Here is a 14,020-nt window from a genome sequence, read left to right as displayed (position 1 = left end):
TTATCAAACTTCTCATTGTGACGCTAGCAAGGCGATAATGCAGTGGTACTTCGGGTTATGAACTTAACTCTTTCCGCAACGTTGCTTATAAACCGAAATGTTCAATATTTTACCATTAAGGTTAATGCAGATTCAATTAATCCGTTCATTTGTCCCAGAAACGTTTTTTTGGACTTGTTTATTGACTTAGCCCTGTTGGTGTATAGTAATATAAAATTTACATGGTATAACTTTACCTTTCTGGCTGGATAGTTGCTGGCACAGGAAGATAGTACACTAGGACGACGAATCATAATGAAAGTTAATGTAATGTAAAAACAAAAGAAAAAAGTATTAAGAACAACGCCACGGCAACGAAGTTCACTATGCGCTAACCTGAATACAACTGTTGCGGTGCCGAAATCATGGTGCCAAAGCCACGTGTGTACGTTGCTGCGCCGAGACATTGTTCGTGGTCGAGTCAAAATTTGTTTTTAAATTTTGTTCGTGAGTAGAGACGTTCGTGATCTGCTCTGCTGTACACGTATGGCTAATGACGTAAGCCTAATATTATGATTAACTCTTCAACATTAATTTTCTTTTAATTGCAAATGTAGATACAATTGAGATATACATCAAGCGATGCATTACACCAAATTAAACAAAATGACACGCTTCAAGATAAATTCTAATGCGTAGTTTCTGAGAAAAGAAACTAATTATATACTACATTGTTACGCATTGTATATGTGGCACATTGTATATGTGGCAGTTGGTTTCTTCCAACAGTGACACAATTACTCCTAACTGTGTCACAATACTCTTAACCGTGACACACACACTACTTATAAATTTATGTAATTTGATTTTGAGTTTTTAAATATTTTGATTTAAATTGAATTGAATAAATTATTATTGAATTTAATCGTCTGAATAACTTTTACAATAATATATTACTTATAAATAAATTGCAAGTTACTATTTCTAATTGTACTATGTTTTAAAAAAAAGTATATTATGTTAAAAAGGAGTATCTTTGTTAAAATTATTTAGTTAAATTAAGTTTATACTTCTACTGTGCTGACATTTTAATATAGTTTGTGCAAGAAGTGTGGATGCAAAATTGTTGTATTTGGCAAGAACAATACTCGAACAGCAAAAACTTCTTCTGACACCTGTCATGGAGCTTTATTTAATGTTCAGCTCATCTATTTACTTCAGGAGATGTTTTGCTTTACAAACTGAAGTATTAGAAGATTTTTCATATTCTACAGGGTGTCCGAGAAGTCCCCGTACCCCTAGATTTGAATGTCCGAGAGAACATCAGTGCAATTTTCGTTGTGGTGTTGGCAACATTGCTTTCGTGGTCCAGAGAGCACTGTCTGGTTTCTCTGCATTCAAGGTCACCTTAAGTATTTCAGTTGTGAAGTCATGGCTGACGTAAATGGCCAGTTACGAAGTTGAGAAACAGCTAGGAGCATGTAAAATGAGTGCACAAATAACCACACACAGAGTAAATAATAACGCAGTGCTATCTGTGATTACGAAAACAGTGTTACCGATACCAGAACTAAAATTACACGGGCATCCTGTAGTTTTGACATTTACTTCTTATATAAAAACTTTTAAAAAAACTTCTTAATTAAGTGGGAATATTATAAAATATTAGAAGGGAATATTATAAAATTATAATGGATGTTCGAACTTTAAAATTCAACAAAAAAGGGAAATCCTATTTCCCTCATTTAAAGAGGTGGACTAAATATCAAAAATGGCGCCGTTGAGCGTTGTACAACTGCAATTACCGTCCTTGCCGAATACAAACAATTTGATTGCGAGAGCGCATGCGCAATGTGTGTGTGTGTCTGTGTGACTGCATATAATCTCGAGACCAATTGCTTTATATGTGGCAGCTACTTACAGGAAAGGGCGGAAATTTTTTTGTTTTGCAGATGACGTGGATTTACTGTCAGCCTTGAAGCCAAGCCTTCTGGCGGCCAGAATTCGATTCTCAGCAAGCTGTGAGTAAAACAACACTCTCACACACATACACCAACAAATAAAATATAAAAGCAAAGTATACATTATATTCTTTTAAAACTAGAAAAAAAAGGAATGATGATGATCGCACAAAACGACTTGCGAATGGTTTGGTTACGTATTTGGAAGGAATGAGTGAAAGGCTTGGAGATTGCTTTTATTTTGTAATTGAAGTAGGTTGTAGTGTGTTTTGTTATAAAGTATCAAAAGGTTTGTACAAACGTAGCTACAAGAAGTGAAAAAATAAAGCATTTGATTGATATCAAGACATTAGCCTCTACGTTCAAAAAAAATCTATTGAATACAATGGCGAGTATTTTTTTTTTTAATTTAGTGTATACATAAGTCGTTTGAAAATATCAGGTACCAAAGTTCCTAACTTTTAAATTTATATTCAATTATTTAAATGTTTTTTTGTAATATTGAGCACTGCTGAAAATATAGAGTTCTAATAACTAGGTTCTACATATTCTGGAATAACGTACTAACTGGAATTCTGGTAACTAATTCCCAGATATTAAAACAATCTAATTAATAGTATTTCTAGCTATGGCCTCTGTCGGTTCAAAATATGTAACTAACTAGATTTTTGACAACTAATTTCTATATGTTGAAAATACTTATATCTATGTACACTCATGTCCAAAATGATTGTCGCATATCTATTACTGTCTTCTTGCAAGAATATAGTTTGATAATGATTTTGCAGGGTACTTTTAATACTGATACTATGTGTATAATCGGAAAATTTAAATTTCATAGGAAAGAATTATAAATACGAAAATTAGAATGAGTAAAACAAAATGTTGCTAAATGGACAAGAAAGTTTTATTTTCGTTTTATTATTCTTATTTACTGCTCTTTTGACGTGAAATTTGCCACAAACATGTCTTTGCCGATTATACACATACTAACATTATAAGAAATACCGGACTAATTCCTTATCAAATTATATTCCTACAACAACATATTTATAGATATGCGACAATAATTTTGGACATGAGTGTACCTAACATTCTAACATTTAACCTTCACATATTCAGAACATCTAATAATCAAACTACTTCGCTATATTCAAATATGTCTAACTAACCAGACTTCTAGCAACTAACCTCTCTGTATTAAAACATTTAATTAACAAGACTTCCAACAATTAAACTGCGTATTCAGAAAAATCTAATTAACCACACTTGTGTCAATCTCCGTACGTTCAAAAATATCTGACTTTCCAAATTTCTTATCTCCATATATTGAAAATCACTTAACTAATTAGATTTCTTAAATCTAAGCTTTATATATTCAAAGCATCTAATTGAAAAAAATTTTGACATCAGACTTTTATATATTAAAATATCTAATAAACATGTTTTTGACAACTAAACCCCTCCATATATTAAAAATCACTTAATTAATTAGATTTCTTAAATCTAAGCTTTATATATTCAAAGCATCTAATTAAAGAGATTTTTGACATCAGACTTTCATATATTAACATATCTAATAAACATGTTTTTGACAACTAAACCTCATACATTCAAAAGCATTTAACTAGCAAAATTTCTAACAACTAATGATCATGATTCAAAACATCATAATAATTTGATCTCTGATAGCTTTCTGTTTAAGCTTAGAACAAATAAGTAGCCAGACTTCAATAACTAATCTTCAAGTACTCCTAAAACTTTTCATTAACCAGACTTCTGACAGCTACTTACTGTATATTCAAAAAACATCTGATTAGCTAGACTCCTAGAAACTTGCCTCTCTATATTTAAACAATATAACTAACCAGGCTTATTTCTTGTGACCTCTAAACATCTAAGTAACCAAATCTGTGTTAACTAATTTCTATAAGGTACATTAAAAACATCTAACTAGCCATACTCCTTACAACTGGCAACAAAGTTTCGTGAGCTCATGATATGTAACTAACAAAACTTCTGAAAACTAACTTGTGGACATTAACACATGTAACCTCTTTAAACAGCATGCTATAATTATGGAAGCACCCTTCTTATAACACATTCTAGCACCTTCTATGCCCATCAGGTTGTATAATTTTCCCGTTAAATCGGTTCAAAACTATTTTTTCGTACTTTCGTCAGGATATAACTATGGAAAAGTAGTTTTTGATTTGTGATTAGTAGGGTACATGTTTCTGCTTTCAGTGTGCCTGACTCTTTTTGAAATAACAATTTTATATACTCACAATTGAACCAAAGTTAAATTAACAGAGATTTGTAATAATACTTGAAAAAATATTGAAAATTTGAATTCATACGAAATACTCATATAAAATTTAGGAATTTTTCTTTCAACATCTTCAAAATAATTTGAGTATCTGGAAAATGCGTATGTAAAGGTTAGAGAAAAAAGACACACACACAAAAAAAAAAGAAAAAGAAAAAGAAAAAGAAAGAAAGAAAGAAACTTCTTAAACAATTATTTTTATTATTTCATTCGTTCTGGAATTCAAATGTTCGTTTTTATTCCTCATTTATTTCAATTTACAAAATTCGTTTTACAACTTATTTTTCCACGTAATTTTTCAACTCTTTTTAAATACTTTTCCTTTTCACATATGATGTTCTCGAATATTATTTTTTGAATATTTGAATATTATAATAAGCTTAGGTTTTCGTTTAACAGAAATAATACTTAATATAATTACATTTTGACGGAACTACGAGGCTTTTGTCTTGAAAGACAGGGTGATCATGAAGTTTTGTGTTAGTTTTCTACTAGCATAGTTACCATACTTTCGAATGATAAAGTTATTTTGTAGCTATATTTAAGGTAGTGAGTCTCTTTTATGAATACTTCATGAGGTCTCAACGTACCAACCATTAGTTGGGCTCAGCACATACAGCGACATTCAATTATTCTATTCATGTGTGGTGTAACTGATCCTCAGTAATGGTAATAATAGCTTCCCAAATTGCTTTCTTCAGGTCCACAATGTGTCATACTTTAGTACGATAGAGCAATCCGTAACTATCTAGAAACAAAAGTGCAAATAATGGCTGATGAGTAATGGGGTCAAGGAATAACTTTGACGAATGAAACGGCTGCAAAACGTTTCACCGAGGAAAGTACGCTCAGTATGGAGACGCGCCATTTTGCTGGAAGATAATTCTAGCCTGCAGATTTGTCAACTATGGTATCATAAAAGCATATTAGTGAATTCATTTTCATCTCTCACAGTAATGGTTCGTTCATTCACGAAGAAAGTGAACCACGAATAAACAAAATAAAATAACACGATTTTATATTTTTACTGTTCCGTATCATTTCACAACATTCATGCGGAACCACAAATTTAGATACATGTTTGTTAAATTTTCCAGAAATATTAATAAGTATTTCATAAGAGAAACAAATTCATATGATGCTCATTGTCCAAAAGACTTGCCAGTGTCTTAACTGCAAACTAGGATCACCAAGGTTTAGCGTTTGGTTGGAAAATGAAGTGAAATCTTTAAGTTTTACGTCCCACGCTTATGCAGGCTAGGCTAAACGAGACGGTGATGATGAGAAATTAGTGAAATGACGGAATGAAGAAATTGGGGGAAACGGGAGAACCCCGAAAAAAACCACTCACACGGTGTTTGTAAACTACAAAGTTCATTTGACGCGAGCTGGGATCGAACCTAGGACCCCATGCACCAGACGTGAACGCTGTACCACTGAGCCACCGCGGCCTCAGCATTTGGTTGTATGTGATGTATAAAACGGAAGCATATGTGTTGAGATCTGGTAAAATTATGCTAAAATAAATTAGACTTACTACATCAAGAATGTCTCGCCGCAATAAAAACTAATTTCGTCATGACGTCATTAATATAGGCATAAACCAACTGAGAGACTCATTCCACATCAGAAGACAAAGTCATGCTGTTACTTAAACACAGAAGCATTCAAATGCCTGAAATAATGATCTTCTGAAGTGATTACATCTTTGTTAGCTCAACTTTAAAGCCTCAGTTAAACTATAAGATGGTATTGAATTCAGTAATTATGAATGTTCATGCCTGAGAGAAGCACAAATTAGGAAACCGTTTATCTGTAATCAGTGGCGCAAGCTGGGTGTCACTTTGATAAGCACGTGAACAGGAGCAATGAAGCGTTTCATTTATGCTTTCGAGTGGAATATTGTGCTGTATGGGTCAGAAACATAGGCATTACGCAAAAATGATTTAAAATGCCTGGAAGCTTTCAAAATGTCGTTGTGGAGAAGAATGTATAGAATTAGCTGGGTCGAACGGGAAACGAATGAGAGGGTGTTAGAAATGGTGGGGGAGAAAAGAACACTTTTAGATATTATTAAGAAGAACAAGAGAAACTGGTTGAGACATTGGATAAGAAGGAACTGTATCATGAGGGACGTGCTAGAGGGTATGGTGGAAGGAAAGAGAGGGAAGGAGAGAAGGAGACTACCATTAATGGACGATTTCAAAATTGAGAAATCGTACGTGAAGACAAAGAGTTTAGCGGAATACCTGGAGCATGGAAGGCTCTCAGATGCAGCAAGTGACCTGCCAATAATGCCAGAATACATATAATGATGACACTTTTGAAAATTTATATATATACTGATTGCAATATTCAATTTACATAATTTATGTACTCCAACGGGCATCACAAAATCATATGAGTTCGTTGAAGATTTCTGTTTTTACTAATGAAATCAGGATAATCTCTGTTGATGCGGAATGCGTCACTCAATTGCTGTAGTACGCTATTAATTACGTCCCAGACCTACAAGCTAGAATTATTATTATTTTATTGAGGCGAGATGCGATATTAGTTGTGGAAAACAAAATAACACAGAAGTTGTGGGTTCTATGCTTTTTTTAAAAAGTAACAAAGAACTTCATGATCGACCTGTATTATTATTGAAAACAGAAAATACGAAAGAAAAGAATATATCGTTCTTGTAAAACTGTAGAGTAGCTAGCTAGTAATATTAGTTTAGAAGTGCATGTAACTGAATTTTTAATTTCTTTCCATGGAAAAGTAGAAATCAATTCAAACAGAGAATTCACATTTAGCGTTTGGTTAAATAAATTGCATTGTCTTGCTGCATACTACTTTCTGTTATAATTGATTTAGTTCTTGGTAGATTTTGTTTGCATTTAGCAGTAATATTTGTTTGTGATTTTTCCATAATTTAGTGCAAAAAAATGTAGTTATAATATTTATTTGTAATGACACAAGGTGAGAAATAGTTTATGGAATTGAATTTTCATTCGCCTGCATCTTATAGTTTTTTATTTAGTGCTTGCTGATGCTTGAAGCAGAACTAACTGAATCAGTTATCCATAAAAGTTGATCTTGAATTCAATGCATTACGCGAAAGTTATTTCTGTGAAAAGATGAACATTATAGCGGGTAAAAGTGGGTCTGAAAAGGTAGGGGAACGGTAGGTAGGTAGCGGCAGGGCGTCATGCCTTCTCCCTGCCTATCTTTTCCCATTGTAATTTTTTTAGGAACTGGGGGACGCCGTACATATTTTCTGGAGGTGAAGGGACGGCGTCCCACCACGTTCCTGAAATTACATGAAACGAGAAGAAATCGGAATCTATCGCTTTTTAGAGCTGTTTTAAATAATGCAGCTGCTTTTGTTAAATTGTATGCAATGTTAATTATCAGGATACCAACTACAAAAGTTCCTGAGAGAGCTCCTTCATAGCTAAGCGATTAGCGCACTCACCTTTGGCGTGAAAGACCCTGGTTCAATTCCCGGCGGGAGCTCATGTGGTTCGGATTCCACCTTAATCAGTAGATCCACCTCTCATATAGCCTCGCTGTTGAAAGGGACGTTAAACTCCAAATCAACTCAACTCAACTTAAAAAATCCCTGAGTTTTAAAAATCCATGCAATTTTAAACTTACATCAAAATTCATGTTGCAAAATTTTCTAGGAGTTTAGGGGAATACTCCCTACTTAATATTTTTGGAAGAAAGTCCTCCCACTAATAATTTGCTGGATACATGACTGGGCGAAACTATTGACAAAAGTTTAGGAATTAATTATAGTAACTCATAAGTAATTAACAACTTTCCATATGTAATTTATGGGTGAACTTATGGTTAGCTGTTTCTCTAATTTTAGATCGCTTAATAACTATGGACATTAAAATATGTAATCTCTGTATGTCGAAGCATTCCAAGAATTTTTATTTTTCACTCCTCTCTCACAGCAACTTCGATTAATATGATTTCGCGCCCAGCCTGCTGTAGAACATATGTAACATGGTTATTCATGTTAGTTATTCAGTGGCGTGCATATATTGAAAGAGCACTGTGGCGCTGATACAGTTTCCGCGTTCCCTCGTTAATTCACCAAATTCTTTATCATCGCCATGGTGTTGTTTTCAAACCGTTCATACCGACGTTGTGTCAAACCGGTAACACTAGACCTGTGTTAACCCCTATATCAGGCCTGTGTTAACCGCAATTCCACGCCTTTAATGTTGAAATAACATGCATTAAGTAGTAGTAATGCTAGTACCACTAACCTTTGTCTCTACCAGAGTTATTCCAGTAGAAACAGATACACTATCCAAGACGAGATAGCCTCAACTCTTGTTACGTAGACAACTCTACGCTACATCTTAGAGCCACGGTGGTAGAACCAATAAAGCGTTTACCACTCGATGATCCGAGTTCGATACTCAGACTAAGGGATATTTTCTCGTTTTACCCTCGCTCCAATTTATGAGCTCCCCCTAGAAAATTTGCCCCCTAGAAAAAGTTGCTTTTCTAATTCTTGGGCCCCCTCTTTCCACCTTTCTCTTACTCTTCATGAGCCCCTGGAGCTTGTGGGCCTTCCCGCATGGCAAAGTCTGCGGGGCCGTTAGTTATGCCTCTGAGCCCGTTCCATACATTACAAATTAATTAAAGGGACAATATTGACAAATCTGAAAGCCATACGAATAAGTATTGTTTCTAGGACTCCTAATAGTAGACAATTTTTACTGAAATGGGCCCACGACTCATTTTTGTTTTATTTACCTCTTGTGTACTGTTTTGTTTACGTAATGTAGTGAACCTGTTTGATGCTTCATTTATAATTTCATGTTCGTATCGCATATGGAGTAAGAAAATTTGTCTTAAAGTGGGCCCCCTTCGAAAGGCATGGAGCTTCCCGGGGGCAGTTGCCCCTCTGGCACCCACAAGTTACGGCCCTGACCCTACCTCTGGAAAATGAGTATTTGGGGAAATATGGAAACACAAGCGACCGGGTTGAAAATGAACGACAAAGAGAATTGGTGGAATGAGGGTTTGGGAGAAAATGAGAGAACCCTGAACAAACTCACAGACACGCCATACACCGCCACAAATTCACTTGATCTGTCTTTGAATACAACCAGGCAGGCCCGCGACCAGCCACACAGGCTTGGGAGGGCCATGGATATGTTAGGGGGCAAATCATTAAAAATTCTGTTGCACATATCTAAATTGTGTTTTTGTGTTGAGGTCTGGAGGGGCCACGAAAATTTTAGGGGCTGCCAGGGCCCCCTAGCCCCCTCTAGTTGCGGGCTTGCAACCAGGGACCCCTAGTAGCATATGTGAGAGTTTTACCACTGTGCTACCGTACCTCCCTAAGTTCTGAGTGAGGGTGCCCTTAACGTTTACTTATGTACCCTCCTAATACAGAAAAATTCTAATAGTTTCTTGGATCTTATTATAACAGTAGACTCTATCCTTTTTAACCTTGATGTTGCTGTGAGATCTGAAAAAAAAAAACCTCAAATCAATCACGAATCTATTTTGATATAACCAATCTCCAACATTAACCAATTCAAAGTTTCAGTACCGATAATTGCATTCAATTTCTGGTAACCATTATACTTTGTTCTTTCACAATAGCAATTTACTCGTAAATAGTAATCCCTTCAAAATGCAGTCGGAGAAGATTAGAGGAAGGCAATAAATTTGTAAAGAAAACAAAACATACAAAAGAGAACAATGCGTGAAAGAATGGGCAAATAGATCAACTTTTTCGGATAACTGTACATATCTAACGCGCTAATTGAAGAGTGGTGGAAATTTTACTGTAATAGGAAGGAGCATTAATTCCCTTTTATAACTCAAATATTCCGTCCAAGAAAGAATGAAAAAGGAACGTAGTTTTGTTGTAGATACCTTCTACAAATGGAAGCTTTACCCTTTAAAACACTCCCCAATCTTGAACTTTAGAAAAAGGATAGTAATAGCTCAAATAAATGCACACCTGTCCCTGTTGCAGTTGCTATAGTTCCCTTAGACTTCATGAATTGTCACCCTGTAGTATTGAGTGTAGAGGCTATCTGGCCTATTATCCCTTCACTGTTTCCTTACAAATTTGGCTAGAAAACTATAATAAAATTGTTTCCTTCTATCTAAAAAGAAAACGCCTAATCTTCATAATGTATCGTTGTAAATGTACACTGAAGTTCCACTGAATTATGTTAGAATACGTGTCTTTGGCGTGGGAGACCCGAGCTCGATTCCAAGCAGGAGCTCATGTCGTTCGGATTCCATATTACGTCTCATATAGCCTCGCTGCTGAAAGGGACGCTAAACTTATAATAAAATCAAATTAAACCAAAAGTAATTAGTTAATGCTCCTTTGGCCTTGATAACAGTTGTTACACGACGAGACTTGGACTCAACAAGTTTGAGAAAGTAGTCTGGAGGTTGGCTACCAATCGTTTCCAGAATTTTCCATAAATCACTTAAGAACACTGACCATGGATGATTTACTTGCATGCTATTTTACAGAGTTCCCCGAAGTATTCAATGTAGTTTAAGTCCGGGATTCTTGTTGAAACTTCAGGAAGAAGAAAGTGTAATGCCTCTCCAACCAGGTGGTAGTCAACTGAGATCTGTTAGGGAAACAGTTGTCCTGTAGGTACACTCCATTTCCATCTGGATGGCAGAAAAGCATGAAGAGATGTACTGATCAGTGATCACCCGGCAGATCTATGTACTTCGATGCAATAATGGTGTGTGGTATATGTATGAAAGGTCCAAAACATTGGCATCACGAGGTTGTCATGATTTTGTATAATTCCATGGCTCTATGGATCTATGGTTCTCTAAGGCTGACGCCATATCTGTAACATACCATCAGCGTGATGCAGTCAGAATCGAGCCTCATCACTCTAGGCTATTTTCTTTCATTCATCAGTACCAAGTCAAGATTTTCTGTGGCCCATACATGATGTTGGACGCGATGACATGCTGCGAAAAATGGTGTCTCTCGTGATTGTCGTTTCTGAATCCTACACCGTAAAAACCTTGTAATAATGACTCTAAGAAAAGACAAAATGGTAATAATGACTCTAAGAAAAGACAAATTATATTACATTTTTAGGTCGCCTTTTGCGTAGTGACCATCGAAATAGGCAAATTACAGAGCAGTTTCGTACAAAAGTTTTCGGTGATTTTTAAGTGTGTCTAGAAGCCAGTGGTTGTTTTCAACATTTACGTCAGCCGTTTAGAAATTTGGTATCTTCAAAAATAATTATTAACAAGTGAGTTTAGTTTCATAGAGTAAAACACTTGAGGATTACCTGCTTTGTTTCATATGACATACAGACAATTGCAGCAATGTTGTGGATTGTTCTCCGACGATCCTCATGCACAAGTTACCGAATAATTTGAACGTTTTCGGATGTTGTGATCGTTGAAGGTCGTCTCAACCTCTTCTTGTCTTGCAGTGATATTCTTCCAGTCTTGAAGAACATGTACCTCTCAAAACAATTCGTACGACTCATTGGAGCACCGCCGTACATTCGGTGAATCATGTCAAACATCTCTGTGGCGGATCTGCCCAGTTTCACACAGTATTTCATATTCGTTCGTTATTCTAACTTACTGTCCTTGATAAAATCAAAGACGTGGTACCGTATGTGGTCAGAATAGCACCAGCTGCACAGCTCACAATATACACAGGACGATGTCTCTAGGCACACTGACTTATGATGCAGGTCGGTGCTCTCTGTGCCTGCGCATGAACCATTGCGCTGCCATCTGTTGTTCTGTTACAGAACTAATCCCGAAACTTTTTGATACCACCTCGTATAACTACTGGTTTGCAAGAAATTAATAAGATCAAATATAGAAAATGTTCATCGGACGTTGAATCTATATTAGAAAGTCATTACTCGCTATCCCTTGCTGTTTTTGTTCTATAGCGATAAAGGTTGAAATTGGTATCGTTAGTACGAACAACTTCCGGTTTGAATGGATGGTTAAGGCAGGAGATGGAACCTACTCTTGGGAAGCTGAATCGATTGCAAACAACCACATCTCGATATCTCTTACCTTTTTACTGTACACAAATCAGTAGACTGTTGAAATTGGAAAAAGTAGAAAATTTCAACCACTTCCAGTTTCAGTAAAGTGTTTTGAACTGTAACGATACGCTCTTTTGAGACACTGAATCGATTGCGGAAAACAAGTTACCACTATTTATTACCATTTTTGTTCTATGTCGATAAGTGTTCAAACCGGAAATGGCTACATTGATACACTTCCGGTTGGAATAAAGGGTTAATAAAGAACATGGAGCTTATTATTGGGACAATGAATCGGTTACAGGAAACCGTATTTCGATACCTTTGATCGTTTTTTGTTCTGTGAAAATCACTATTGAAACCGGAAGTATATTAAATATGAACCACTTCCAGTTTGGGTAGTGTTTGGGATAGTCATAGTACGGTGCCTCAAGACACTGAATCAATTGCAGAAAACTGGTTCTCGTTATCTTTTATCATTTCGTTACATGGCGGCAAATGTTGAAACCGGAAATGACTAATTTGAACCACTCCGATTTCAGTAGAGAGTTAACGAAGGTGATAGAACTTAGTCTTGGGGCGTTGAATCGATTGCAGAAAACCACATCTCCATATCTCTTACCTCTTTTTGCTCTTATACATGTGGACAGACAGACGGATGGACGGACAAAGCCGTTCTATAAGATTTCCAGCACTTGTTTAACATAGTTTGGAAGTCTAACAATTGATTTCGCGGGTTACCTTAGATAAGCTCTAAATGAGATATATCTGATAAACCAGGAAATGGGCTGTATTCAGTTGCACTGAATCAAGAAAGCACTGTATGAGAACCAAAGCTCAGTATCTGAGAGACTCCAAGCTAAACAGAAACACAGAGCAAGCAAGCATTGATTGTCAAAGCTCAGAATCTGAGATATCCCAAGCTTAACAGAAACACAGAACAAGCAAGGATTGATTGTCTAAGCTCAGGATCTGAGAGAATCCAAGCTAAACAGAAACACAGAACAAGCAAGCATTGATTGTCAAAGCTCAGGATCTGAGAGAATCCAAGCTAAACAGAAACACAGAACAAGCAAGCATTGATTGTCAAAGCTCAGGATCTGAGAGAATCCAAGCTAAACAGAAACACAGAACAAGCAAGGATTGATTGCCAAAGCTCAGGATCTGAGAGAATCCAAGCTAAACAGAAACGCAGAACAAGTAAGGATTGATTGTCAAAGCTCAGGATCTGAGAGAATCCAAGCTAAACAGAAACACAGAACAAGCAAGGATTGATTGTCAAAGCTCACGATCTGAGATAATCCAAGCTAAACAGAAACACAGAACAAGCAAGGATTGATTGTCAAAGCTCAGGATCTGAGAGAATCCGAGATAAACAGAAACACAGAACAAGCAAGGTTTGATTGTCGAAGTTCGTGGGGGACTAATTTATAGCAGAAAATCAAAACTACCGTTTGAAGTAGTCGCATATAACAAAATGTATATGTAATAGTTTGCTCTTGAAGACAGGCGCCAATCAACACCCTTAGTCTATGAAGGGATGTCCACAGATTGCGGGAAACAAGATGCTTCCTTTTCTTTCTTTGTCTGTCTCTGAAGACAAGATCTGGTGAAAGTATTTTTCTGCTGAAAACAAAAGACAGTGACTGAAGTTTAGCACGGAACAGTTTGTCTTCCCAAAGTTTTCGCGAGAAATGGCGCAGACGACGATC

At 36.1% G+C, this 14,020-nt stretch overlaps 1 protein-coding gene across 2 annotated transcripts in view; it reads left to right on the top strand.

Annotated features, from left to right (window-relative positions):
• Window positions 1-14,020, top strand: part of wake (ankyrin repeat and fibronectin type III domain containing protein wide awake) — an 865,293-nt gene that overhangs the window by 417,270 nt on the left and 434,003 nt on the right. The window contains exon 3 of one of the 2 annotated variants that reach the window (XM_081732238.1): window positions 1,932-2,000. The exons of the other annotated variant lie outside the window; for it this stretch is intronic. Coding sequence (XP_081588364.1) covers window positions 1,932-2,000 — 69 coding nt within the window. The remainder of the gene's footprint in view (window positions 1-1,931; window positions 2,001-14,020) is intronic. 2 annotated transcript variants of the gene reach the window in all.

This window comes from Thermobia domestica, chromosome 11 (genome assembly GCF_964235325.1).
Source record: "Thermobia domestica chromosome 11, izTheDome1.hap1.1, whole genome shotgun sequence".
Lineage (NCBI taxonomy): Eukaryota > Metazoa > Arthropoda > Insecta > Zygentoma > Lepismatidae > Thermobia > Thermobia domestica.
Note: the sequence above shows the minus strand (reverse complement) of the source record. Positions and strands in the feature narration are given on the sequence as shown.